General features: G+C 36.0%; 1 protein-coding gene across 3 annotated transcripts in view; it reads left to right on the forward strand.

Annotated features, from left to right (window-relative positions):
- EML6 (EMAP like 6) overlaps nt 1–24211 on the forward strand; it is a 118083-nt gene that overhangs the window by 50319 nt on the left and 43553 nt on the right. For all 3 annotated transcript variants that reach the window (XM_027783268.2, XM_005235031.3, XM_055816009.1), the window contains exons 7-15: nt 2998–3199; nt 9462–9599; nt 12243–12499; nt 14111–14323; nt 15230–15397; nt 16313–16419; nt 19438–19556; nt 20217–20403; nt 21097–21202. In XM_027783268.2, the coding sequence (XP_027639069.2) occupies nt 2998–3199; nt 9462–9599; nt 12243–12499; nt 14111–14323; nt 15230–15397; nt 16313–16419; nt 19438–19556; nt 20217–20403; nt 21097–21202 (1497 nt within the window). The remainder of the gene's footprint in view (nt 1–2997; nt 3200–9461; nt 9600–12242; nt 12500–14110; nt 14324–15229; nt 15398–16312; nt 16420–19437; nt 19557–20216; nt 20404–21096; nt 21203–24211) is intronic.

Here is a 24211-nt window from a genome sequence, read left to right on the forward strand (position 1 = left end):
CAGTGCTTACTGTAGTGTAAACTCATGGAATTTAGCCCTTAAGAAAGTCAGATACCCAACCAGGAGTCCCTTTGCTCTCCTGTTCTGTCTTTATGTAGTTTTTTGCAGCCAGGATCATAATGTTTAACATTCATTTCTAGAAAACAATAGCAGTACTTTATGACCATTTACAGCAGTTTTGATAAATTTAGAAATACTTTCTAAAACTGTGGAGAAATAAGCTTGTATACCTGGGTTAGACAGGTCATTCTGGCTGATACCAGTCTTGCAGGCCATCTGTTCCTAATAAAAGTCAAAATAAATAGGAAGGGTGACACAGAGAAAGCAGTGCTCACCAGTGAAACACGCATCTTCAACTTCCTTGGTTCTTTGTGAAGTGATTCTGGGAGGGAGATTTATCCCACACATTTGTGAGACCAGAGTAGAAGCTTTTTTTTTTTTTTTTTTCTCTCACTGCTGCCTGGGATGTGTCAACACTGAAGGCAAAACAGACTTTAGCTAACTTCAGTTACTTTTAATTGACTGTAGTTATCTTCTGTGGCAAATTATTACTTCAAAATTATAACTTACATTACAGAGCTGTAATGTAGTCATAAGGTATTTTCTTGCTGCACGTTATCTGCAGAAAGCACCTAGCTATCCTGCAGGTTGCCTAAGAAATTTTGATCTTGATGGAAGTGAAATCAAGGAAGGGCTTAGTGAAGGTGAATTCTCATTAGACACGCGATGGAGTGATTCTAACTTGATGCCATTATTTCTACCATCTCTTCAGTGCTACAGGATATAGAACATATAGATGAGAGCAGCTGAGTAGAACCAGGCACTGTAACAACAGCGATATGGCTGAGAGACAGTCAGTAGAGGTTTTTGCTGTCTTCTTACTCAGGGAAAGTAGTAGAAAATTTCATTTCCAGAAAGTGAATTGAGTTGCCATTTAGACTTGTATGTAGGTGCTAACAGTTTGTTCAAAATTGATACATTAATTGATTTCTAAAAACTAAAACTAGAACACTGTCCAAATTTTGTCTTCGAAGTATTTATTCAGGTTTACGTTTGTTTGTTAAAATAAAAACATTGCCTGGTTTAATGGCAAGAAACTGACTTAAGCAAAATTTATCAAAGCTTAGGCAAAGACGGTGTTCCCATGAGCATAATCATTGAGACTAAGTAAAAAGACATAATGGTGTATCTGTGAAAAGTGTGGCGGGACTGCTGATCTGACTACAACTATAAAAAATTAGTGCCTTGAGGATGACTGCAGGTCATAATAGCCAAGCATACACTTACACCTTGTCACCACAATTTTTTAAAATCTTTACCTTTTTCCTATTTCAGGGTTTCTTCTCTCTCTGTTCTTTCAGTGTGATGGAACTCTTGCCTGCAATGTTTCTGTTATGTCTGTCCTTTTCTGCTGTTTCTGTCTAACATGTCACCCACTGATGATCACTTCCATTTATTGCTTGCTACTAACAGACTGTGGAAATTCTGTTTCTGTTTTCAGTTATGTCAATGGCACTGATTAGTTTAAGCACATATGTAACTTCAGGCAATGGTGGTAGCCTTAACTGCTTACCTATGACCTTCTGTCCCTCCTTTCCAATTACCTTTTCCAAAGCAGTTTGCAAAGGCATCAGCTTTGAAACTTAAAACATCTTTCTAGGGTGCCAGGAAGACTTTTTCCCCACCCTCTTGTATACCAGTCATCCTGTACTGAAGGGTACTAAACACCTGTTAAGTGAGATGCATCACCAGTAACAATCTGATCATGGGCTTGGGTTTTGTATTTAAATATATATATATTAGTAAAAAAATCTAATACATAATCTTTCTTTATGTGCAGTACCTCACAGAAAACATTACCTTTCCCACATCAAAAGATGTACTTTGTATTCTAAAACTTAACAGTATCCATTTTCCACTTAACATCTGAACATCATTTATTGTGTGGCCTTTGGCGTGTACCAAGAAGATGTAAGTCATAACTTCAGTTTTAATTTAGCTAAGTCACAAAACGTCATTATCAAAAGTAAAAAGTACAGGGAATGGACAAGACAATAAATGAAAATTAATTTGCCCTTCTCAAGAGATGACACAAAATGCCTACAATGTGTTTTATTTATGTGACCAGTAGTTAATTGCATTATGTATTTGGTGCCAAAAGATGTTGAAATGATGAAGTGGTTGACAATGACTATGCGACAAATGGATTTTTTTATTCATTCACATCTCACAGCATCTAGACCCATTATTCAAACTTTGATTTCCATATACTGGAACAGAAAATACAAATGCTGCAGGCAGTTCACCAGAGAATGCTATCAAATTGCTCAGCCACCTAAGAGGGTATTTTTAAGATTGTGGGTAGTAAAATTCCAGCTGCTAAGTTAGGATCAGATTTGTGGAATAAGGTCAAGTTCTCTAAAAGTTATGCAAAGCAAGATTCTGTTGGTTTGGGGTTTTTGGAGGATTTTTTGTTCATGGTTTGTTGGTGTTTTTCAGTAATCTTTTGGGGCTAAAATGGGGAAGCATGGTAACGTCGGCACAAACCATTTAAGTTCACCATTTGAATTTTATTCAACATTTTATTTAAATGTGCAAATAAGAAAAGTACTGATAAAAAGGAATAAAACCAACTTCAGTCACAGGAAACTACTCTAATCTAAAATTTAGATTTTTAAATCATGTGAAATTAATTGTTTTTTTGAATTCAGTTCCCAAGGTGTGCACAAAGCGTAAGAGCTTGATCCATTGAGAAACTGGCAGCAGCAGTATTAGACACTCAGCATTTTCGCAGGATTGAGCTTTCTCTCTTTGTCAGGTGGAGATAATGTAACAGAATTGTTTTGAGATTTTAATCAGCTGTCATGTATCGTAGGACTTCAGTGTCAAAACATAACAGTTGTTGCAAATTAACTCTTGAGGTCTTAATGATCTTCATTGTGCTATCACTTTGTCTTGTCATTTCCATTAATCTAAGATTATTCTGTCCCCTGTCAGGTTTGTCCATCCGAAGTGTCTGTTGGAAAGCGGACAGACTTTTAGCAGGGACACAGGACAGTGAAATATTTGAGGTGCTAGTAAGAGAGAGAGATAAACCCATGCTGATTATGCAGGGCCATTGTGAAGGGGAGCTCTGGGCCCTGGCGGTCCATCCAAAGAAGCCTTTAGCAGTCACAGGCAGTGATGATCGATCTGTACGGTAAGGCTAGATCTTATTTATTTTTTATCTATTCTTTCATGTACACATTAATTTGTAATTTATTCATTTTATGGCCCTATGTTATGACTCCACCCCCCTTATTCTTAGCAGCTTTGCTTTTTCTTGTCAGCCCTCATATTTGGGCTCTACACATCATGCAAAAAGTATTCAGAATTTGTGTTCAAAACATGTTGGATTTATATACTCTGCTTTATGTACCAATTCATTACTGTTCTGAACAGCAGATGTAGGTATCTAAATGGAGAATGGTCACCTCATACTTCTCTTCTGTTAATAATATGCCACAAAGCTAAAACCTGAATATCTTTGACCGGTGTTTTACACAGCAGGTGTCTGCCTCAGCCTCGAGTATTTAGAAAATTTGATCTAAAACCTATTCAGTTAAAATGCCAGAAAATGAGATTAATGAAAATGGGCTGGTGTACCCCAGTGAAACAGATCTGCCTCAAGGCTTTGTAGCAGAGATTTGAAATTTTGTACACATTTGTGGGAATTGTTGCAAAGTCAAGGATGTTCCTTTTCCTGTCCCTGTTAAAATTTGGCAAAGTGATAAGCCTCTGAAAAAAACCCTCAGCATTTTTAATATGCTTAGTAAGGCTTTACTGTAAAGGTTAGAAGTTAAGCTAAGATTCTCATTGTAGTGGAAGTACTCCCATACCCATGCAGCCGTTGTGTGGTGTCTCAACTGGGCGTGGACACTACCCATTGTGACTTACTGTTTACCTGTGACTAAAGAGAGTGAGATTTTCCTGACTGCCAAAGCTACACAGGGGGACTGGAGAAATTTTGGGGAGACCTGGCTTTATTATGGCAGTCTCTGGAGTCTTTCATCAAATTGTGGTTCTGCTCTTGCCCTGAAGCCCTTGCAGCACAGCGCATACAGTGGGGTTCATCACAGCTTGGCTTCCCAAGCTCTGATTCCCCTAATGTCCTTCTTAGTGGTTTCTCCTGACCGTACTATCCTAATTTCTAGTCCCTCCATCAGGTTTTTCTCCAGCCCTGTGCTAGATGGATGATGACTGCTTTTCATCTTTTGTAGATAATTTGAGTGTGTATTTTCAAATCAACCCCAGGCAGTTACCAAACAGTTTTTCTTTTTTTACGGGCTACTGGTCAACTTATTTCAGAGACGTACATGTGGATTCTACCACTCAGCCATATTTCAATAGGAAAAAACAATCTCCTGCCATACGTACAGCTTCTAATTTATGCTCCTTCAGATTACACATTATGATTCACCTCTGCCCTGAAGCTTGCTGGTCAGTTGGAATTTCTTTTTCGCTTTTCTTTCTATCTTTTTACTTGTACTGGTTTCCTGTCCCTGCCATCCCTCATCTCTTTTTAACCATAATTAAAATCCAGAGTGTGTTCACTGCAGTCTGTTCACTGTACTAAGTTCACTGCAGTCATGTTATCTCCCCATTTCCTACATATTAGTATTACTTCTTTCAGTTGATAAAATGCATGAATAGTCTCTTCTGCTTGGGTTTGTCTGCAGAGTTTTATAGACAGGCACAAATTCACACTGCCTGCTTTCTGATAGGGTGCAAGTCCGTTCAGAAACAAGAGCTGCAAAGCTGGGATTAGTATTGTACTGCCCTCAAGCTAATAAGCCATGCTAAGACTTTGGATTTATTGTCTTGGACTCTTGGTTAGCATGGTAATTCAGCTCTGGCTTGGTGCTGGATAACGTACTGCTACTGAAAGTGTGTGTGAACAAACTTGTGCCCCTGCCCCTCTATGGAAGACACTGCAAGCATGCTCTTTGGGCACATAAAGCCTTAATTAGTGGTGCTCTTATGATTATTATTATTGTTTAGTTATTATTATATTACTGATGCCTTTGAACACTGCCGTTCTATAAAATGTGTGTTTGTTAACATTGCAGGTATTTTACTGCACTACATTACACATCCATTTAGGTGTTTAGGCACTAGAGAAAGTGGGATTTGAATTCTAGTTCAGACAGTGGTATTTTTTTTAAACTATGGCTTCATGCAGGGAATTCCAGTGAAATATATAAATATTTTCATTAAGATAAAGAAGTACAAAATGTTTTCTTACAATTCTTTTTTCCAAATAATAAAGCTGCATTGACAGGAATGTTTCTGTATTGCTGTTCATTGTATAATTTTTATTAGTATTTGGTTATCACATTATTTTGAAAAGAATGGCTATATAAATTGTTTTACAAATAAAAGTATTTAGTGGCCCAGGTTATATACTCATGTCTAAGTGAGGTTCTAAATGAAAAAGACCTCTGTGGAGTTAAGGGGAATTACTGTAGATTTTCCCTAGTGCAGCTGAGAGAAGGCTCTAGCCAAATACAGGTTTCCTACATTTTGAACTTCAAAAGCCTATCAACTAGGAAAGCTGCCTGCTTCCTGTCTCATACAACAGGAACAGGAAAAAAGCATCATTCTATCTGAGTGCTGAGGCATACAAAATTATTACATTTGTTCCGTGGACCCCATGTGTCTTTTTGTAATGTAACACTAGAAAGTCTGGCTGCCAGACCAGAAGTAGCTGCTGTTCTGGCAGAATATCTCTGCTGCACTGTCTGCCTTCCTGAATGATCTCTTTCTGTGTTCCTGCATTTATGAGAAGATTGATTAGAAACCTGTTTTTATGTGAATGCATTTGAATATTCATATCTCTGATTTTTGTGTGGAATATTGTTGTGCCAGCTGAATGTAACAAAGCGGCAGTAAAGCTCCTGTCATCAGCCACGGCTTTTCCTGCAAATGAAGTGGTTACCAGTAAGCCTTTGGGGAGGCTGTAATCTGTAGGTACTCCAATAAGCAAACTCACCTGTCAGGTATATGACAGAAAAGACCAGAATACTGACTAATAAAATAATGTTTCATGAGCCTATCTGTGTTTTTTTAAACAAACACATAGGAAAGTTGCCAAAGAATGGTGGAAACACATCTTTGCTTTATTTGGAAATATATACACTATATGGAAATTGTTTGTTTGTCTGGCTTTTCCAAAAACAGCGTGCAGAAGTATTTTGCCAGAAAAGATACTTTTTCTGGTTTTGTAAGCAAAGCCAGGCTTTTATGTTGTCAGTGGTGTAAACAAATGCCTGTATGTATATGTGTCGTGGTTTAACCCCGGCTGGTAATTAAGTACCACGCAGCCACTCACTCACTGCCCCCTCACGGAGAGGGATGGGGAGGAGACTTGAAAGGAGTGTAAAACTCAAGGGCTAAGATAAGAACACTTTAATAATGTAAATAGAAGAAAATGAAAGAACAATAATAACAACTATGACAATATCAGTTATAATGAAAAGCGGGAGGGAAGGAATAAAATCCAGAGGGAGAGGAAGAAAGACAACGTGCTGCGCAAAGCAGCTGCTCGCCGCCCGCCCCTGACGCCCAGCCAGTCCCCAAGCAATGATCTGCCCGCCCGGGCCGGAATGACCTCCCATGCTATGTTTGGGTCACCTGGGCTGGCTGCATCCCCTCCCAACTCCTTCTGCCCCTCCAGCCTTTTTGCTAGCAAGGCCTGAGGAACTGAGAAGTCCTTAGTATAAACATTACCTAGCAGCAACTGAAAACATCAGTGCATTATCAATATTCTTCTCACATCAGAGCCAAAACACAGCTCTGTACTAGCTACTAAGAAGTTAATTATCTCCATCCCAGCTGAAACCACGACAATGTGTACAAAATACTTTTTTTTCTGTTATGAAATTAAAAAGCCAATATTTGAGATTACCTTTCCATTAATTTGCAAAGCTTTTTTGGTGGGTTTTTTTTTTTTCTTGTTTTTTTTTACAGAAAATTGAATCGTTCTACTTGCAATGCCATTATTGCAATTATGCTTCTAATGTATTGGACAAAGTGATTCACATGGAAGCAACGTTTTGGAGGCATACTTTATCTTGGTGTTTCCTTTGAAATCTTTGCAAATTCTTTCTGGTTCATTCCTTATTGTATTGGGCTCATAGCTTCTTCCTAGCAAGGCTGCTAAGATTCTTGCATCTGATCCTACTTCTGTTTTGTCTTTGAAAACATCTGTTTTTTCATGAGGAAATGGTACTTGTCAGTTTTTTCCACAGAAAAGCCTTTCAAGTTCTTTCTCATCCTTGAATTCTCTCAGCCTAAGAGGAAATCAGCATCATTCAGGGTTGTTGATTCTAGACTGATCCTGATAAACATTAACCTCACAAGGCCTGAAGGGTTTCTGTTTGAAAAGAATTGCTCAAGTCATAGGTTACCACCCTTTCCCAATGCAGGCAGGCAAAGCCTGTAATGTAATCCTCTTACTAAATTTATCAAACTTTTCTTTTTTCCCCTGTTACTCCAAGACTGTATCTAAATGTTACTGCTGGGGTGTCAGAAAATTCCTTCTTTTCAGGAGATATTCATGTTCTGTTTATGCTATTTGTTCTAGTGCCAACATGTTCCTTCAACATAACTTTTTCTCCTTTGACGTTTATCCTACTGATGTATTTTTCGAAGCAATGCTATCTCTTCCCAGCCTTTGTTTCGCTCAGGTATAAAAGTTCAAGTCTTTTGATCTTCTTTAATGTGATACAATCTTCATTCTCTTATTCATCCTAATAATCCCTCACTGCCTCTGTTCCTGTTTTTATTCTGATTTCTTGAGGTAATTCATAAAGAACGTGCCAGATGAGGTCACTATGTGTTGTGTGCTATTGTTTTCATGTACCTCCTGGAATAGCACCCAGGATATATTTTAGGATCAAATTTCCTTTTTCCTGTCTGCAGCTCACTTGTGGATGATGGTCATTCTATAATTGAAAAGTAGTGTGAGATCTTACTCCTTTTTGCTGGTTCCACTTGTGTTTCAAGCTTACAGCACCGTGCTAGGCATAAGGCTCTGAAAATAGGGCTTTGGTTAAATTTCATTCCATGTCTGTTTGTTTCATCATCAAGAAACTTCTGTTCCTTCTGATACAATAAATCCATCCCTGGGTTCACAGTGCCTCCCAGCTTGCTGTCCATAGCAAATCTCATTAGCATTCTCATCTTTTGTGCCAGTGTCTTTAGTGAAAATATTAAATGTTACTATTCCAAAGCTTGTACCTAGAAATCTGAGTAGTATCTTCCATCCAGCCTAATTGTTTCTTTCTGTAAAGCTTGCTATAAAACTTCATTCAGTATCACATTGCACTTCTTGTACAAATTGTCATTTTCTTGAGTTTAGCCAATAATCGCATATGCTACGATTCAAATATTTTACTGAATATTTTATAAATCTTGTACAAATGCATTAATTTATGACACTGTCCTCAAAATAAAGATAGTTGGGTGTTGATGACTTAATTTTTCTACCCCAAGAGGTCTTTTGTGCATTTTGTTCTGTACTTTATTAATTATCCTTTTCTTTAAATTTTTTTCTAAATCTTACATGCTAATGAGATCTGATTAACCAGTTTGTAGTGATCTGGGAAACTCCTTCCATTCCTTCTTAAAGACATAGGTACATTATTTGCATTTCTCTATCTTATGGCATAATTTATTGGTTGATTCTTTTTATTTAAAATTATGTAAATGAGCAAATCAGCATGTAGTTTTGTCCATTAGCTCATTCAGGGTTATGACAAGAAAATTTTCCCCACAGTGGGTATGTTTATGCTCTGAATATTGCTTTCACTTTTAGTGAAAATTTTAGTCTGATCTGCATTGACCCTTTCTGTCTACAGAAACTGCATTTTTTTATTATTCATCCAAGGGAGTTCTATTATACCAAATATAGTTTGGAGATAACACCAAATGATTATGTAATTTAGCTTCACCCTGTTTTCTCTTCTGCTATCATAGATGTATGTTCAGGCCTGAGGTGCCATTCCTGCTAGAACTGGGGACAGTAGAGACTCCTTCATTTTTGAAAGAATTTTGAACCTGGAGCTTCACTTGAAGGTGTCCAAAAGCTGCATTTGATAGTATTTGCCAAGACATTCAGTGCCACTGTCGTGAAATTCTGTGTTCATGTATTGATTCAGGCAGTCGTTGTACACCCTCTTTCTCTTCTGGATTAATAAGCAGTTTTGAGTTTTTGTGTAAGTCTGTAAGCTCAAGTCAGTGAAATTATCTTCGTTCCATGGTTGGAAAGGAATCAATACATTATAAAATCTAAATATAAGATATGCACTTAAATAGGCCTTTCCCAGTTGGGTTAGGCTTTTCCTTTTTTCTCTTGATGATACTGAAATATTGCACAGCCGGGAAAAATCTGCTACTGCTTTCAATTTCCCTTGATGCAGATTGTGGAGTCTTGCTGACCATGCCTTGATAGCTCGTTGTAACATGGAAGAAGCAGTGCGGAGTGTGTCTTTCAGTCCTGATGGATCACAGTTAGCACTTGGAATGAAGGATGGCTCCTTCATTGTTCTTCGAGTGAGGTAAGATGGAAAATTCTTACATTAGTTTCTCATGTTAGTGGGTTTTTTTTCTCTGAGTAACTCAAGATCATATTATAAAGTCTTTTATTCCTATAAAAATAATTAAAAAAAATCATCGGGTATTTTATCAGAAACAGAGAGTAAAAATTGAACATATGTTTCCATAATATCACTTGGTGTTTTAAAAGTTGGTAGTTTGGCAATGAGGAGAAAACCTGTGCTTTATTTAATTCCAAATATTATGTCTTAGTAATAATGTAGATAAAATTCAAGATTTTCAAGTTTTACTTTTTTCCTTTATTGAGAAATTATACAGATATTTTGTGAAAAGAAATGTGCATAACAGAGATAACAACATAGTTTTGAGAGGGATCTCCTTGATTAAGTGGTTCATTTCCTGTCATTGACAAGAATGGCTGATTGAAAGACTTTGAAGCATTTGCAAGACACACATGAATTCTGCTTTTCATATGAGATGGCAAGTGGGTTTTTGCATGACTCCGTCTTATACCGCAGATGTTTTCTGTCTGTAATTCTATTATGGAAGACATACAAAAGCATGTAAAACATAAAATTAGCCATAGAGTGAAATAGCCAAACAAAATAGTGTGATTTCAAGACACATACGCTATTTTAATTGATAATTGGAAGAGCTTACCACTTATTTAACATTACTCCATATGTTTGGTAAGCATATATTTAAAATATTTTGAACTACTAGCCGATAGGAGGGAAAAGACTGTCATCAACAGAAGATCTGTGAAATCTCCTGTAATGCGCTGCTTTAATGACTTCAATAAAACTGATCTGTTCATATTAATTTAAAATCCCTTTCAAAGACCAGTGTTTTTCTAAAGAAGTTAATCTTCTTTGTCTCACAGTAATCTTGTTTTTGCTAATGGGCCTGATTCCTAACATTATTCATGATTCAGCTGGTGGAGACTGATAATGATAAGCCCAGCAGTATTCCTTGACAGTGGCAACACCCTCATGTAAGGCACTGAATGCAATTGCTTCTCCACCTGTTCCTTTGCCATGACAGGTCTTCTGTGAGAGTAACAGATCTACAGCCTGTGATCCAGGAAAACTAGACAATGGCAATGTTGGTTGTTGGCATTTCTTTTCAATCATGCACTCAGCAACATGAATCTTTATTCTCATTTTTCTTGGCCATAAAGGATCTAGATCTATGGAAAAATCCGGAGAATTATCTGCTCTTCTCAGTAGCAGTATTTACCGCTATGGAATAGTTATGTTACTAGTTTTCAGTAATAAGGCAGAGCTAAGAATATTTTTCTTTTCTAAAATATGTTTTGAAGGGAAAAAATGGCTATGAATAAATAAGAATATTCCCAGCAAAATTTCTCCTGTTAATTGACTTTTGGAGTTTCACCTTTTTAAGAGAAGTGTCTAACAAAATTATTCTGTTAGATTTTTTTAAGATCCTGATTGTCTGCAATATTAACCTTTCCAATCATATCGGCATTTTCCAGAAATCTTTGTCTTCAGTTATAGATTATTCTCCTTCCAGGATTCTGCTTGCAACAGTTTTATGTATCAGTGTTTTTAAGACATATTAACAAAAATTATTGTTTCTTTAAGTAAATTCAGGTATTTTCATAAATTTGATACTACTAGCCATAATTAATTAAAGCAAGGATCAGGAAAAATACTTAAAAAGCTTAGAATAGTAACAGAAGCATGACACCTGCAGAAGACACTTCCTCCCAAAATTTCTTTACAGCACAAATGTATAATCTGGTATGGATTGTCTTTGTAAATACATAATTAATGGCACTGAGACGACTCATTGTTCAGTCAACTCAAGAGAAGATTTGTTTTTGATTTAGTCTTAATTTTTTCCTCATAGCCAAAGAATTTGGGAAACGTACTTGCAAAAATTTTGTCTGCATTCACTAGCATTGCAGTTTTTTGTTTCTTGATTGATAGGAAAAGGGGTTATATCAAATGTAATTTGATACAGAAGAATTGAATATATTTTTGAAAACTATACTATATAGCTGCCTCTAATTTTTTTTCAAAGACACATGCAAGGTATTATCCCTTCTCTGTTTTCCCACTGTTTGATGATGGTGGTGCTGGAACCTCAAGACCTGTAGCTGACTGGTCATGGTGTGTGGGATTAGTTATATCTAACTTTAGCCATCTTAATTGTTAGCCTTTAATCTAAACTTTTCTTGTCTCCCCAAGAGTCAGTGTGGAGAAACAGGTATCTCTCTCCCACAGGCCATTTCAACAGGGTCTTGCGAGAGACAAGGTAATTGCTTTTTAGATAGAACTCTCTTCCCTTTGTCTGTGTAAAACAAACAATAAACCCCCCCAAAAACGTAACAAAGAAAGTCTGGTCTGGTTTAGATTAGATAGCTAACAACATTACAGCTAGAATTAAGTGAATAGAATGAAAAGTATCGTTGACAGCTAAAGTCATCTCTTGTCTTTTGCTTTAGAAGTGTGCTTGTAACCAAAGAAAGCAATAGGAACTTAGCAAAAAAAGGTTTTTAGTGAAATCTGTTTTTTGTTGTACAAATAATTCAGTGCATCTATTTTCATAATTGTCTTAAATATTTGTGGATTGTGTGTTCACAAGTTTACAGTTCACGTTTTCACTATTGTTTCTTGCAGAGACATGACAGAGGTAGTTCATATTAAAGACCGAAAAGAAGTGATCCATGAAATGAAATTTTCACCAGATGGCTCTTACCTTGCTGTGGGTTCTAATGATGGCCCAGTGGATATCTATGCGGTTGCTCAGCGATACAAAAAAATAGGAGAATGCAACAAATCTTCTAGTTTTATTACTCATATTGACTGGTCTGTGGATAGTAAATTCTTGCAAACCAATGATGGTGCAGGAGAAAGACTGTTCTACAGGATGCCGTGTAAGTTTGCAAGTGGCTTATGTTATGAACAAGGAAACTTCAGTGTGGAGTTGCAGAGAACAACAAAAATATAATAGAAATAGTACACTTACAAGCAGAGTTTCTTTGCTGAAACTTACATAAATATTTACTGTTCATTTTTAAAAGCAGTGTTCACAGAATATACCCACCTTCAGCTTTGATTAGGTAAAAGCTGCCTCTGCATTTACTGTGCATAATTGCATGTTTCTGTATAGCAGCTTTAACAAAATGACTCATTTTTGCTTTGTAGATAAATACCAAAAGCACCTCTGTCCTTGTTGTAGTTCATTCAAATGATGAACAATTCCAATATCAGTGATTAGAATGTTTTTAAGAATGTAATAACTAAAAATGGGAGAGATGATTGGGTCAAATTATTTAACTGATTAAGTTTTAATGTTAAAATTTGTTATTAGAAACAACATTCCAAACTGTCACTTTGACAGGCCAAGTGAAAGCCCTGAAAGCCACAACCAATATGTGGATCATAGCAGGGAGTGTGCAGCAGAAATTGAGAACGCTGTTGGTAACGGCTGTGACTCGAGTAGCACAGCCAGAATTGCAGAAGACAATTCAAAAGACTTCAAATAAATTAGAGATGCCTCTATGGCATCATACATGTTACCTCAGTACCTCTTCTGTTATTGCAACAAAACTCAGAATTCTAATTATGGGGTTGTGATAACAACATAGAACGGGCTTAGAATGAAAGTATAAATATCACATTCACTTGTAATGTGGGACATTGATATTCACATCATCAAATTAAAAAAACACCCCACAAATTCATGTATACCAAACGTGTAACCTTTCCTTATATATTTGGAAGAGTGCATTTTTCATTTGTTGGTAGCAACCTCAACTTTATATATATGTCATATATATTAAGATCTATGCCCAGTACAATCGCACTACATGCCCACAATCCAGCTCATCACCTTTCAGGATGATTGTCCTGTAAAAGTATTTTTAATTAATCTGTAACAGCTTGATAAATAATTGATTTATTCTTACTCTTATTTGAGAATGCTTTCTAATATTGAGAAGCAACTGGCATAGAACAGAAGAGAGCTTTAGGAATAAGATTTGTTCTTATTTGAGCTAGTTTGGCAGCCTTCAATCAACTATAAAGCAGACTCTGTAAATGAAAAGTACCATAGTACGACTGGCTGACCAAATACTCAGATTTGAGTGACTTTATATGATTAGAACGAAACAATTCCTTCTAGCACATGTAGCATTGTTTTAAAATGTGTGTTATTATAGCACTGGAAAGCGTTCTAGGAACTCATGTTATGTAGATGTACTTTTTATTGAAGACATTTCTTTGGTATAAGTGATGTGGAATTACAAAGGTTTTCCACTGTTGTATGTTCTTGGCATGTTTCTGTGCAGCTGCATTAGAACTCGTAAGATGTGTGATGACCTTAAACATCACAAATGTGAGATTATACAGATTTAAAGGAAATTGTGAATCTTTTTGATTAATTTAGGTTAAAAGACTATTTGCAATAAAATTACACAGGTAAATGATGAAAAGAAATGGAGTTTACTGAAAAACAAATGGATTATTCACTTGTGTGTTTTCAGCTGGGAAGCATCTAACTAGCAAAGATGAGATAAAAGGAATTCACTGGGCCTCATGGACCTGTGTGATAGGATCTGAAGTGAATGGAATTTGGCCGAAATATGCAAATATTACAGATGTCAACTCTGTGGATGGAAATTACAACAGCTCAGTGCTAGTGACTGGAGATGATTTTGGGCTCATTAAATTATTCAGATTTCCATGCCTAAAGAAAGGTAAGGCGGTATTTTGTATTTCTGAACAGTGCAGTATTTACCTTGATACCTTGATAATCATGCTTTCTAATGGTGGCTTTTGATTCTTGTGTATAATTCAAATTGATGTGTGTACAGTTCATATTAGTATTAATGGACATAAAGATGAGCATTTTACCCTCTATATATCTAGCAATTTCCTGCCAGTGTATATGTGCTTCGTTTGAGAACTGTTGCGAATGTGTGGTTTAACGTGTGCTTATTCTGATACTATATTTTCAGAAATTAATTCAGTAAGACTTTACATCACATCAAAATTGTATCAACACCAGACGCACTACTATAATTCGTCCATGTTTATGCCAGTAACAATTTCAGAAACTTCAGTAGGGTTTCACTGTCTGTTAGCACGTGTCAGTGTAGCTGTGTGTGAACTATTTGCTTTGTATCTGTAGTAGGCTTTTAACATAGGTTGTTTCCCCAGGATTTGCACTGTACCATGCATAAAGCCAACAAAACTAAATAAAACAACCTTTTGGCTTTCCATGATCTTCAGTGTTTAATTTGGTACCATATTGGTATGCTTTCTTACAGTGAATTTTAATTTATGTTTATTGTACTATACATAATACATGTGTAATTCCTTTAGCAGGAGTGGCTATGAAGGTGAAAATCAAACCCTATGTGTATCTGGTACTTCCTGTCAGGATTTAAGTACTTTTCTGAAAACTGAAGTGAATATATCATCCATATTATTTTATGCCATTTATTTTACATTGTAATTAATTTTAGTATCATAATATCAAGAGACATTTAAGTATTTTTTTGCATTCAGTTTTCGTAAGTGTGTTTAGACTGTGTTTCCATTAAAAGCCTAACATTATAGTTACAGTGTTACATACCAACAACTCTATATTTGTTTTTTAGGAGCTAAATTTAGAAAATACATTGGCCATTCAGCACATGTAACAAACGTCCGTTGGTCCCATGATTTTCAGTGGGTTTTAAGTACAGGAGGTGCTGATCACTCTGTTTTTCAGTGGCGATTTATTCCAGAAGGGATAACAAATGGCATCCTTGAAACATCTCCGCAAGGTAAAAATGATCTCTTCTGGAGTATTTATAAATAAAACCAACATAGAATGAAGCGCTGGTGGGAAAACTTTTACAGAATTGACAGAAAATATTTTTATTGCAATTCCTGCAATTACATCTACTCAGCATGTTTGGGACATTTTACTTTTCATAGACAACCATTTTTTTCAGGGAAGGTATATTAAAAACTCCTCTGCAGTCTGTAATATTGTTTGTTTAGGAATACACAAGTAGTATTCATTGAAGTATGTGGAAAAAGACATTTAGAGGGAGATTACTAGATCAGATTGAATTGTCAAAATCAGCTATCTAATTTGCATTCAGAAGTCTCACTGCAGATGCTGAATTGTTTAATTTTTTTGATGCAATTGTACTTTAGAACTTTTTACTTGTTATATTCATGATACTTACAATATTCTACAAAAGCCGTGTGAGCTACATAGTTGTAGTTGCTGAAAACTGGATTCCCTTCAGCAAAAGGGCGAAACTTCATGCCATTCCCACACAATTTGGTAAAATATCTATGTTACAGCAAATCTTTTTAAACACAGGCTGTGATCACACTGAAAGTTTTTTATTTACCATTTCTGTATGTTTTAACTCCAAAGCCTGTTAAGAAAGCAGTATTCTCTGGAAATGTACAAGTAACTACGCAGTTATTCTGCTTCCCTCTGCCACCTTCCTGCCCCAGGCATTGAAACAGGAGAAACAGAAGTGAAACCTGACAAATTAAGTCATCCCCCTGATTTTTACAAGATGCTTAAGCTTCCAAAGCTCTTGAATGCTGCGTCGCACATAGTCCAAATTATATAAAAGTATCACATACTATTTTCTTGTGATGAGATGCATTCAATATATCTTTTAGTCTGTTGGTTGTTTGTTGTTTTTTTTTTTTGTGTGTGTGTGTGTGTGCAGAGGGTGGCGTTGATTCCTACAGTGAGGAATCTGATTCAGATTTATCTGATGTGCCAGAGTTAGATTCTGACATTGAGCAGGAAGCTCAAATCAACTATGATCGACAGGTGAGTAAAAATTAACACACTATCAATTTATCATAACTATTCAGTAAAGTAAAAGAAGTTTGCATCATCAGACTACTCAGAGAAGATTATTTTGATAGTATTCAGCTGATTATGCAACCAGTATACAAAAAACAAATTTACTTTAGCTGGAGATGAGAATTTAAAAGGGTTTGGAGAAAAAGCATTGGTATATATACTACTATATGTTAGAATAAAGAATATATCTTAAAAAGCACAAAATTAAACAAGAATTTGTGAGAGCTTATTGCTATTGCTATTCCCATTCCCAGGTAGGTGCTTGAGAAGACTTTTCAGTCTTCTCAAATTCAGAATCCCAATTTGTGGAATGCAGCTCATGGAGGTTTTTTTAAGACTTCTGCATATTCAAAGCAGAATACTCTTAGTATGAAGCCTGTATAATACATTTATTTGTGACAGATTCTTTTTTATTGCCGAGGATGACCATGTCTCAAGAATTAAAATTGCCATGGTTTATGGGAACCAAATAAAACTGGTCTTTAATAATCATTTAATATGCTTAATCTTTTTTTCTATTTACACTGCAACTATATTCTGAGATAAATTAAGATAGATTGCTTCCATGCAAAAAGAAAAGAAATCAAGTTTTCTTTACTGCATTGATTTTTTTCAGGAATGGTAGTATGCAATTCCACTCTTTACCCTGAGCTTTCAGTTTTGATTTATGCTGTCACTATGGGCTTGCCTGGTGATCAAGACTGTTGCCTGAACTTGGTTACAGTCACCAAATCTGCTGAGCTCATGTCACTCGGGCACTGTGGGACTGCACCCATCTCTGGAAGGGCATTCTCTTGACTGCCCTTGTTACCATGCTCAGCTCTTGGCTCCTTTTCTTTTACAAAGCAGTTTTACTTTGCTGCTCCCTGATGCAAAGTTTCTCTCAACCTGCATCATAACAGTTTGCACCCACACTATTATTATTCAAGTCACAAAGTTACATGACGTTTAGAAAATGCCATAATAGAACACAGTTTTACTCTTTTTGGGTGCATGGATTATGATTACACATTTCTGCAAGACTTCTACTTCATTTGGAGTGTGGGATATTTAGCTCTTGCCTAACAAGAAACTATTCAGTCCGTTTTCATTCATCAGGCTGTTCCATGGCCATCTTTATTGCACGTTGCTTGAACATGTCTCTGAAGACAGAATTATTTTCCTCGTGGTTCTTTCCACTCCATTCATGATACTGAATGCTTTGCGAACACTGATCTTTGCAACAGTTTGATGTGGAAAGGTGCTGTTATCCTTGTTTTGTAGGAAAGGAAACATTAACGTAGAATTCTGCTGTAGCAGCTGTAGCTACTGCGAATAGAATATTACTTGTTGCCATGTCCTGTTACCTTATCAGCTGCATTTGTGAAAGGTCAGAACTTCCTCAGACCAGAACTGGGATCTGGTACTAAACATTAAAAATATGCAATAAGCCTGCTTTGAGCTGGTTTGAGTGGTGCAATGGCTGATACAGAGCTGCTTTCTAGAATGTGGAAGGAGCACCTCTAATGTTCTATGCTTTAGCCAAGGACCATCCTTTGTCTTTTCACCTTACCTTCTAGATTCTGCAATAAATGACATAGGTCCTTCTGACAGCAGCTTATTTTACTACTTTATTACAGAGATCAATTGTGTTTGCCAAAAGAAACAGAGGTTTTGTCAAATTTTCTACCTCCTCTCTGTCTCACTCCCAAGCCTCACTGGAGTGCTTGTCCCATCCTCTTGCTCTTCTCCTCCTGATTTTCCATCTGTATTCAAATCAGACAGCAGCATCTTCCATGCTGTCTATGTGTCAAAAAGGACATCTGGGTTTAAAAACTAAAAGTGAAAAAATAGTTGTAGTCATCTAAACAGCAATATTCCAGGCAGGTAATGCATGAAAAAAGCTAGAAGCAACTTAAAATAGAATCTTATCTAGAAAGTGTGAGACAACCCCAAGCATAAGCTGCATTTTACATTTTTTTAAAGGAAATAATTTGCAAAAATCACATGGTAACAAAAACATTAATCTTTTTTTGGTAATTGAGTTTGTTTGGGTTTTGTTTGTTGTTTTTTTTAATCTTATGGATGAAGCAGTATAGAGGATTCTTGATTTTTGAGATGCATTAGAAAATGATGATTCTATATTCTGTTTCATTGGTAGCATTCACTGAAGAACAAGAATAAGTGGATGAGAACTCAGCATAAAGTGCAATATGTATGAGTGACAGACACAATATGTTATGCTCTGTGTGCCTACCATTTCAAAATCTCAGCCCATTATATGAACACATTTCTTGTAACAAATCCAGTGTTCTATCTTTGCAGTCAGGAGATTTCCATGGGAATGGCAATTTCATTGTCCTTTTGCAAAATCCAAGAAACATAGACCCAGAAACCAAACAATAAAGCTGTATTTCAGCATTATAATGGATTTTGTTTGGTACCACAGCTTTGAAGATGCTTTGAACATCTTTAGCAGCTCCGCAGAGTTTCAGCATTTGTGAAAGATTTAAACACATAGTATTTTATGTCTTTAGTCTATTTATGGAGCTGTAGTTCTACTTCAGGATTCTGGATACTTTGGAAAATCACTTAAGTGCTGTTGGTTACTGTATATTTCAATATAATCCCTAGATAGAATTAATTCATTATGTCCAGTTTAGAGTATGTACACTCAAGCACATACGAAGTTAAAGTGACATTTAAAGAGTTCCAGTCAATATTGAAATTCCTTTTCACTAAGTGATGCTGGAATCTTCTAGAAAAAAATACACTCTGTGCTACTCCAGACTAATGTTCTGGGTCACTCACATGTCAGGGGACTTTATTGTTTGGAAAAAAATCATTATTAACTGAAGTTCTGTATGGAGCAATAGTGACGTACTCCATGTTGTAACTACTGAACATCACATTAACATATATTTAACACTTAAAGTTACTTTCATATATACAAATATTTCAAAAACAGGAGATGTGCAAGTAACTTTAACAATTATTCTTCAGGTTTACAAAGAAGACCTACCTCAGCTGAAACAGCAAAGTAAAGAGAAAAACCATTCTGTGCCCTTCCTTAAAAGAGAGCGAGCGCCTGAGGACAGTTTGAAGTTGCAGTTTATACATGGGTAGAGTAATGTTAGATAATACTTGTTTTTTCTGGTTCTTTTTCTGAAACTTCCTAGCAATGTTAATCCATTCGTATCAGAGCATTTAGCAAAGCATTTTTCAGTGTTTACCAAGAATAATTTGTCATTATTACTGTGGGCAATTTTTTGAATATCAGACATAGATTTTCCTTTTTCAGTTGTATTTGTTAAGGAACAATAATAATAATAATAATACTGTAGCCATATAATAAATAATGCATCAGCATTTTATAAAATTATATTTCTGACTAGCTGTTTCCTACACATTATGTTTCCTGGAGCAAAGATTCTCTGTTAAGCTGATCATGATTGTTGTGATTTGTAAAAATGCCCAATAGCTTTCTGCTTGAATCCATTCCATGTAAAACTTACCTGGACACAATTCTATGTGAATTATATATTCTTTTTGTGAAAATAGTACTAATTTAGGAGTTAGGTGCAACGTAAACCATGAGAAGATTCATGAATGTCTGCTGTTGGTGGGAAGAGCCTGCCTGTGTGCTGTGAGACTTTTGGTATAAAGCTGACACCACAGCTATACTCTTTTCAAGTTAATGCACAAATTGTCTGCACAACTTGTTACAGGAGTTACCAGAATAGTTTTGGAACAGAATATAACTTGTTTTATATTTACTTCAGTTACAGAGGCTACGACTGTCGAAATAACTTGTTCTACACACAAACTGGAGAAGTAGTGTATCATATTGCTGCTGTAGCTGTTGTATATAATAGGCAACAACACACTCAAAGGCTGTATCTTGGTCACGATGATGACATCCTCAGCCTAAGCATTCACCCTGTGAAAGACTATGTTGCTACTGGACAGGTGGGTATTTAGAAGTGATGATTTTGGCAAAATGTGGAAATAAAATCCCTTTACAATATACAGTTAGGAAAAATGTGGTTCTCTTTGTCCTTCAGTAGTATAGTGTTTCCTCCTAAATACAGGTGAGTTGTGTGTTGTTTCCCATATCCCTGCCAACCTGCTGGGGAGTACTGGACTGGAAACTATTTGAGGTGATTGTTAAATCATTCCTGTATAACAAAATCTGCCAATTTTATGCTGTGGCCTGGCAAAAAATCTTACATTCACTCTGAACCTCTGTTTTCATCTGTAAATACAGGAGCTGTATTTTATCTACATCCTAGGAGGATCTGAGGTTTCATCGGTCAGTCTCAGTATTTTTGTACTGTAGTAGTGTTCAAAAGCCTTGTTCAGATAAAGGCTGTTTTATGTTGGGCACTTTACTGATACCTGGTACTGAATATGATATATTCAGTGTATTCATATATATTCATAGATCATGATAAGTTATATCATTAATGTGATACTGAATACTGATGTTTTAGAGACTATCTACTGATCTAAAAGAGAAAATAGATCTTGAAAAAGATAAAATAAAGCAGTTGGAAAAGCAGTTACCTCTGGAGTGTTTTGAAGATACGATAGGGCTAATTACTGGTACTGGTGTGCTTTGCACTTCTATGCACAGATACTCTGATTAACTCTCTGATTTAGGTTGGAAGAGATGCTGCTATCCATGTTTGGGACACGCAGACACTGAAATGTTTATCATTGCTCAAAGGCCAGCATCAGAGAGGAGTGTGTGCACTGGATTTTTCAGGTAAGCCATAACCTGCATTTATGTAAACAATCAATCGAAAAGCAATCCTTATGATGAAATCTGAATTTGAATAGCTAGCCAATTTTACAACCAATACAAATTTTACCTAAAAGTCTGCTGACATTTTTGATAAAAATAGTGTGTGTAAGTGAAGTCAGTCAATGGCCTTCTGTCAATCGATCAAGAATTGATTTTTGTGATGCATAATACATAATACCAAGTGTACAGCTGGGACTCTGGTAGCTATCTACATGGTGATGTAATAATTTAAAAGCAGGCAGGATAGTGACTTGAAGTGTATAAATGAGGTGGAAATGTGATCTCTGGGCTCATACAGTTCTTCACATTTGCCAACAATTCCCACATTTTTCAGTGAGTTTACAGAAGTAGTAGATATGACAAACAGTTGTCTTCTGTTTCTCCTGTCTTTCTGGGATGGACGACCTAAGTTGTCTCAGTTCTCAATGGGTATTCCCTGTTTCAGCATTGAAAAACATCATCCATATGGTGGTGACTTACATACTTTTGCATCTTTATAAAAATGCTTACAAACTCATTCTCCTTTTTTCTATATTTTTTAAAAAATGAGATTACTTTAGCTGAACTATCCTTTTCTTAATCTGAATTTTTTCAATTTAACATAATTTATTTAATATTCTCTCTAGAAATGTGGTAAGAATTCATTAGGACGTAGATCACATTTATGAGACAGGATTATTTGAAAGAAGTTTTACTTCCACAAGGTCTGTGGTACTGAGTCATACTCCATTATGAGAAGAGGAGCCTTGGTGTTCATCCAAGAGCTGGAATTCAAATGTGAAATTGCTGATCCACTGTGGCATGTAACGTAGCTCTGAAAGTAGATGCGGTACCAGAAGAAGGGAAAATTGATAAGGATGATCTAATTGACATCATGTGCATAGCTGTTAAAAAAAATTCTCATTAAGATCCCTAGCTGAAAAAATGTTCATATATTTAGAAAATACTTTGTGGTTTACTTTTTAAACACAAATTAGATTCCTGTTCTACGTGTACTAGAATCCATGTACCTCTATCAAAGCCTAAAGAATAAGCTGGCCACATTATTCTGAAGACACAAATCTGTAAAAAAATATTAAAGCTTTTCCTAAAAGTAGCAACCACGGGCATCATTACAGCATTGCTTTAGGACCTGATCCTGAGAATGCACATGCTGCATTACTCACTGGCTTCAGTTAAGATTCTTGGCATAGGGAGGAGCAGACAGGTGTGCAAATATGCACCTCACTATGGGATCAGAGTGTTACTTTGGTCTTATGTAGGGAGTTTTCATTGCGTTAATAACAGATATTTCTAAATTAGGTTCAGGTCACACTACTTGCAGCTTAAAGAAAGCCAAAATTCCCAACCTTTTTGGGTTGGGTGGCTGACTATACTGCCAGTTCTTTCTGCACTTTCTAACACCTCTGCTATTGGTCATTACTGAAAAGATTGTACAGAGCTAGATCACTTTTGTAGGACCATTCTGATGGTGTTACGATTTGAAGATTAGAATTTCATTCATGCAATGTTTGGTTGTGCCCTCTGGTGGCTAATTTAACTTCTATAGTTTTGGATGTGAGTCGGCTTGTATAGCCCGTATTAGTGCAGAAAACCTCCTGTTTCAAGTGAATAAAGCTTAAATTGTATTCTTACCAACATAATTTTGTCAGCCATGCTCAGTTTACATGATTGAGTTACCCCTAAAAATAACTATCGTCGTCAAAAAATACAAATATACCTCCTAAACATTACATATTACTGCACGTTTACCTTTCCTATCAGCTATCACCACAGCATTTTATCTCACTAAAACTGAGATATAGAATAGTATAGGTATAGAATAGTTCTTACTGCCTCCTTTGCTTTCTTGTCTCATTAACTTTTTGTGTTTCCTTGTTTGTGTCTTTTTTTTTTTTTTTTTTTTAAATAAACTCAGTTTTGGTTTCCTGTCCTGTGTTTCAACTTCATTCCACTCTGCCTACTTACGCTCCTTCCATCTAGGCCTATTTCATTCAACTGTGAACTCTTTCCCTCTTTCTGTGATTCCCCTACTCCTTGACTTGCTTCTCATAGAACTCGGTTGCTAAATACTGTGAGCCCAATCTCGCTGTGAGGGCTTAGTCAGCCTTGTGAGCTTTGATGTAGTCCTAATGCAGTAATTTATACCAGTGGCACTCTTACTATTCTTGAAGTCAAATATGCTTAAGCGGAGAGTCTTTACCATCTCTGTTAACTTACAAGAAGTAACATCCTCAAATCATTGCTTCCGTTCACTCTTTTGACCATCTCACCAGTGCTCTACCTCCTCCAGCTTTAACTTTTCTTCAGTTAAAAAAAAAATTAGGGAGTGAGCTCCTGCTACAACCTATAAAGTTCAATTGTCTTGTCATGTACTTCAACAGTTGTGGTTAAGTTTTTAAAATTTTTTAAAATTTCATTATAGTAGTTTGTCTCTAAAGTTTGTTAACAATGGTCTTGTTTATCATTATTTCATACACATAGCAAGGATGCCTAGGTGTATGATATTGTATGTGTGTGATATGTACGTATTGTATGTCTGATATTCTGTTCTTGGTTTTCTTCCTCTTGTTATCAGTAGTTCTGTGTATTTCCTGCAGTAGAAGAGATGATAGCCAGCAATTAATTTTAGCCTTATAGTTTCTTATCATATTTATAGTTTCATAACATTGGCTATTAACTTTTAACCACCCATTTCATTATACACTAGTAATTCTTGTCACCATTTCAAGCAGAAGAAAGGAAGCATAATCTGGTCAGAAATATTTCAAATAAAATTATTTTGGAGTGCTAGGATTTTATGAAATTGACTTTCATTGTCTTGTTTCACCCTACCTACCTTCCTTGTACTTACACACAGGAACGTTTTGTTGTCTGCCTTTGGGAAAGGTCAATGGTTTGATAAGGAATACAAATTTTAAAAAAACTAAATTAGGTCAGACATACAAACATAATAGAAGATAATGAAGT

The sequence above is a fragment of the Falco peregrinus genome, chromosome 11 (assembly GCF_023634155.1).
Source record: "Falco peregrinus isolate bFalPer1 chromosome 11, bFalPer1.pri, whole genome shotgun sequence".
Classification (NCBI taxonomy): domain Eukaryota; kingdom Metazoa; phylum Chordata; class Aves; order Falconiformes; family Falconidae; genus Falco; species Falco peregrinus.